The 5,408-nt window shown below is 34.4% G+C and overlaps 1 protein-coding gene across 1 annotated transcript in view; it reads right to left on the bottom strand.

The window, feature by feature from the left end:
- LOC106872648 (protein fuzzy homolog) overlaps positions 1 to 5,408 on the bottom strand; it is a 556,986-nt gene that overhangs the window by 129,523 nt on the left and 422,055 nt on the right. Inside the window, exon 4 of the mRNA XM_052968079.1 lies at positions 2,907 to 2,983. Within this exon, the coding sequence (XP_052824039.1) occupies positions 2,907 to 2,983 (77 nt within the window). The remainder of the gene's footprint in view (positions 1 to 2,906; positions 2,984 to 5,408) is intronic.

Here is a 5,408-nt window from a genome sequence, read left to right as displayed (position 1 = left end):
CACACACACACACACACACACACACACACACATATATATATATAGTATTTTGGTTAACCTCTTAACATGCATTTATGAGCTCCTATACCATCATTTAGCTACCACATGTTATTCTACAGCAGCATATTTACCAGTGCTGCACAGACATGTGGAACTCCTCATAGGCATAGGATTAATATGAAAATAAAATAACATGAGCATAGAAGATACTAGGCTTTAATAGCAAATCACAACATTTGTTTCTGCACCAGGCACCAGCTTTTAGTTGCTGAGTTTACATTTATATAATCATTATATAAGATTGTTTTTTAGAATAACTATATAATTAAATATTATATTCTAAATATTCTAAATTATTATTTAGAATAACTATATAATTAAATATTTTTTAGCAACAGCTGTATGAGGGTGCTTTATTAGTGAAAGCTACATTGTCTGCCTTAGCAAGGTTTCTATGGCTGGATGCTTTTCTTAATGCCAACCACTTCACAGCGGGTACAAGGTACTTGTTTTTGTGGAACAAGCACTAGTGTGGTCACCAAGCAACTTGCAAAACTCCCTAGACACAGTGTAGAGGCAGAATTAAGAGAGGTGGGTTTGTGTTGGGCGTAAAGAGACTAAAGTAGAAAAGAGGGTCAAGGACATACATCTTGATGGAGAGGAGTTATGTGGCTACTCCAGCAGGAGAGCATGTAAGGATGGTGGAGATGAAGTGTCAGTGCATATGCTCCAGATACAAGTAGGTGGATGGGGAGAGAATGGAGGAGAGACTCAAGGATGGCTGTGTTTGTAGGTAGGGTTACAAGAGCGTGAAAGGAGAGTGACAGACAGATAGAGTTGAAAACAGAAGTGAGTGCAGTAGGGGAAATGTAAGGAAAATACCAGTGGGTCATGGAGGAAGTAACAGATGGTAATACAGACAAAAAAAATCGAGGGTGGTGGAGAACCATAAAAAGATGAGATGAAGCGTGTGGGTGAGAGCGTGTGGGTGAGCAAAGATGCATAGAGACTGAGACAGAGGTTAGAGGTACATAGGAGAGGGTATTGTGAGTTACAAAAAGGAGCATCACTGACAGAAGTCAGAGAGTGTTCAGGGAAGGAAAGGGATGTTCAGTGGACATATAGATGAGGGGTGATGTTAGGAATGTAGGGTGGGTGGTAAGGGAAATGGTTCCATGAGGTGGATTACTGGTAGCACCAAGTGGATGACGAGATATGTGCAGTTTGGTTCTCATATAATTACAGCAGCAGAGAAATAACACTGTAGAAGGGTGAGAGAGAACTGAGTTTTATGAAGATGAATTGCTGGTAAAGATTGACTTGTACAGACTGGATGCAAGGGCATAGACATTAATGATATGCTTTGTGGACCTTGTTTTTACTGAGATGGATGGGCCTTCTCAAGCATGGTATTTTTCCATTCATTGCAACTAATTGCCATCTCCTCCATGAGGCTCAGCAACCTGGCTTTACTTTGTTGTCTCATGTCTTCTACAAGTTTCATCCACATTTAATGATCAACACTTCTTTATGCAGCTCTCTTCATCCATATTCATTGCATGACCATACTAGTGCAGTTTTTTTTTTGTTGTACATTACATTTCTTGCCTCTTACACTCAATTTTCCTTTCAACACTTTTGGATGTTGTCATTTCTTCACTTCTCTCTAGTCATATGTATACACACATGTATACATACATGTATAATACTTTTTAGAAGTAGAAACATTACAAATTCTAAATGTAAGTTTTTTTGTTTCCAATCAGCAGATGATTATCAAAAATTTAAGAATATGAGATAGATATGTAAAAGACATACATATCTTTTATGTACTTAAGAGATATGCGGATATTTAGCCATGTTTCAGTTAGTTGAAATTAAAAGTAAAATGATCTTATTGGTTACCCATATGACCAGTTTGTATAAAATAACATTAAATAAATGAAGAGATGCAAGAGGGAAAATTTTCTGGATGGAGAAAATAAGAAGAAAATAAAGAGAAATGGAAAATACGAGAATAAAAGAACAAAATTAGTAGAAATATGTTCAATGAAAATAAAATAAGAAAGTATAGGAAACATAAAATAGACGAGTATGAAAGATAATGAATTATGAAAGAAAAATACTAATGTGCAAAATAACCAAACTGTGTTAGAGAAATGAATTGGAAATATAAAATATGGAAATGAAATATTTAAGTCTTCAGAGTAGGAAATGGAGCAGCAGAAGAGCTTATTGTTTAGAGAGAGACAAAAAGAACTTATCTCTTGGTGGAGAGAGAAAAAGAGAGTAAATATTTAAAGTCATGTCTGCAAGAACTCAACAAGTTGAATCTTTCATTTAAAACATCCATGTCTTGTAATAAAAAATATAGAACTTTTCACTCAAGCACAGCTTACAATGTAAGTTTGAATGGAAGGATCCATGTTTATATTGTGCTACTTGCTTTAGAATATATTTTGTTTTATTTTGAATGTAATCAGATCAGATCTTTTCAAAACTCAAATGTACTTAAGATAAAATTTTTTCTCTGGGTGACTGAAGGAATGGATGTGCTAGCAAAAATCATCTTGAATTTGTTTACAATTAACCCTGTGCAAGAGTTAAACACCGTGCTACTGACATGTTCTACTTTATTAGAATAAACTACTGCCTTCAAAGGGCAAATAGCATTGAGAAGACAAGTGTCTGTAACAATGAAATTACAAGTAGGTGAAGGAGTAGTATTATTGATATCAGATAATCTTTTTGAATTGAAATGGTTAGGTGAACCAGCAAAACTTTTACTATAAGAATAACTGACTTTAGCTGTGATTCTATTAAAGATATTGGCACCATTGTCACCATCAAAATCAACAATAACAACACAATAAATACAAAAATAAAATTAATTCTTGAACACTTACGCTTGTCTTGAGAATCTTCAGGAACTAGTGAGACTGTACTAAGACATCTGTGAGTTTCGTTATTTAGTAACAGAAACCTGCAAATGTATCAGAAAGTAACATTAATGATCAACATATAGCTATAAATTTTCAGAGTTTATTATTATTATTATTGTAGCAATTATCAAAGGTGCAAGCTGGCAGAATCAAAAATCAAAGTTGACCTTGGTGGAATTTGAACACCTCAAAGATGGTTGAATTGCCACAAAGCATTTTGTTCAGCATGGTGATGATTCTACTAGCTTACTTTCTACTAATGGCACAAGCCCTGAAGTTTGTGGGCAGGGGGTTACTTGATTTCATCAACCCTAGTGTTTAACTGGTACTTATTTCTACCAATCCCACAAGGATGAAAGGTGAAGTCAAACTCAATGCAAAGACAGAAATAATAATAATAATAATAATAATAATAATAATAATACTAATAAATAATAATAGTGGGGGCTAGAAAGCGGCAAGACATAGTATGAGCACAAACTGCAGAGAGCGGTGGAGTCAGAGACTAGCAAAATCCTCTGGGATTTCCCAATCCAAAAAGATTAGGAGCTAGAGTATAACAGACTAGACCTAGTGGTGGTGGACAAAATGCACCACATATGCTATATAGTTGATGTTGCATGCCCCTTTGACCCACGAATAATCAAGAAGGAAGGCGTAAAGATAGATAAATACAACCGTCTTAAGTAGGAAATAGCTCGGCTATGGAAAATGAAGAAGGTGAAGATAACGCCAATTATTGGTGGGTCCTTGGGAACAATATCAGAAGGCATCAAGGGGAATATAAAGGAAATTGGAATAGAGAGCCCAGTAGAACAATTACAAAAGGTTTGCTTCTTTGGCACGGCCAGGATAATCAGGAAAGTATTAGGTAGCTGAAAAGGTTGGATAGCATGGTACTGTAGGCTGCAGGTAGCAAGCCCGCTACACATTATAAAACTCCAGGAGCTCCAACAAAACCTGTGATAAAGAGAAAATAATGATGATGATGATGATGATAATGGTTTCAAATTTTGGCACAAGGCCAGCAAATTTGGGGGTAGAGTAAACCAATTACATCAACCCCAGTGTTGAACTGGTACTTATTTCATTGGCCCTGAAATGATGAAAGGCAAAGTTGACCTCAGTAGAATTTGAACTCAGAATGTAAAGACGGATGAAATACCACTCAGCATTTGGCCCAGCACGGTTAATAGTTTTGCCATGTTGGTGCTTTAATAATGCTAACAACAACAACAACAACAACAATAATAATAATAATAATAATAATAATAATAATAATAATAATAATAATTATCCTTTCTACTAAAGGCACATGGTCTGAAAGTGTCTCAATTGTACTTTATTTATTGACCCCCAAAGGGTGAAAGGCAAAGTCGACCTTGGTGGAATTTGAACTCAGAACGTAAAGATGGACGAAATACCACTAAGCATTTTGCCCGGTGTGCTAACTAAATAATAATAATAATAATAATAACAATAATAATAATAATAATAATAACTACTACAACAACATTAATAATTTTCAACACCACTATTACACAATTTATCATCACAATTGTCATGATCATCACCTACATCTCCTACACCACCACCACCACCATTATCATTGACATCAAAAGCAACAGCAACATCAACAACCATTACAGGGTTGTGGTTTTAAGCTTTTTATCTAAACAACATGCCAACATAACATGGCACTTTTGTGTGAAATGATCCATCAATGATAAGAGTGTACATCCAAGACAGGTATGTATAAACTTTTTGCTTGTACATAGCTATTTTGATTTTTTTTTTTGTTTAGAAATTTTTATTATCTATGTTTATCTACTTATTTATTTATTTGTTTATGTATTCATTTTTGGTCAAATGCACAGTTGTCCGAATAATGGCCAATCTATTTTTGGCTATTTGCTTTGACAGAAATTTCAACAGCAACAGAAACCAATCATCTACTTTCTATTCTTATCAAAGAAAAAGAAAAAAAATCACAGAGCAAAGATGGAAGAGGTACCAAAAATATATAGAAAAACAACAAAAAAGAAAATAAAAGAAGTAAATTGCAAAAAACAAAACAAAATAAAACATTACCCTAACAGTTGAGACCCACTCCTCCTTCACCACCAAAACACACACACATACAAAAAAAGGGGAAAAATCGACTGCAATATGAAAAATGCATTCATATATCATTGTTGTCATTATGTCATTGCTATTGTCATCATGATGCTTATAAACGTCATTGTCATCGTTTTAGCATTCATTTTTTTCCAGGTTAGATGGGATGAAAATGAGCAAATTATATCTGCAATATAATACACACACACACACACACACACACACACACATACACACACACAAACACATTTATATATGTATGAATATGTTTGTTATCTGATATGCTATGAGATAACTGTTTGTTGGACAGACCATTTTAATATAACATTTATACATAAGTATATATAT

This window comes from Octopus bimaculoides, chromosome 5 (assembly GCF_001194135.2).
Source record: "Octopus bimaculoides isolate UCB-OBI-ISO-001 chromosome 5, ASM119413v2, whole genome shotgun sequence".
NCBI classification, from domain to species: domain Eukaryota; kingdom Metazoa; phylum Mollusca; class Cephalopoda; order Octopoda; family Octopodidae; genus Octopus; species Octopus bimaculoides.
Note: the sequence above shows the minus strand (reverse complement) of the source record. Positions and strands in the feature narration are given on the sequence as shown.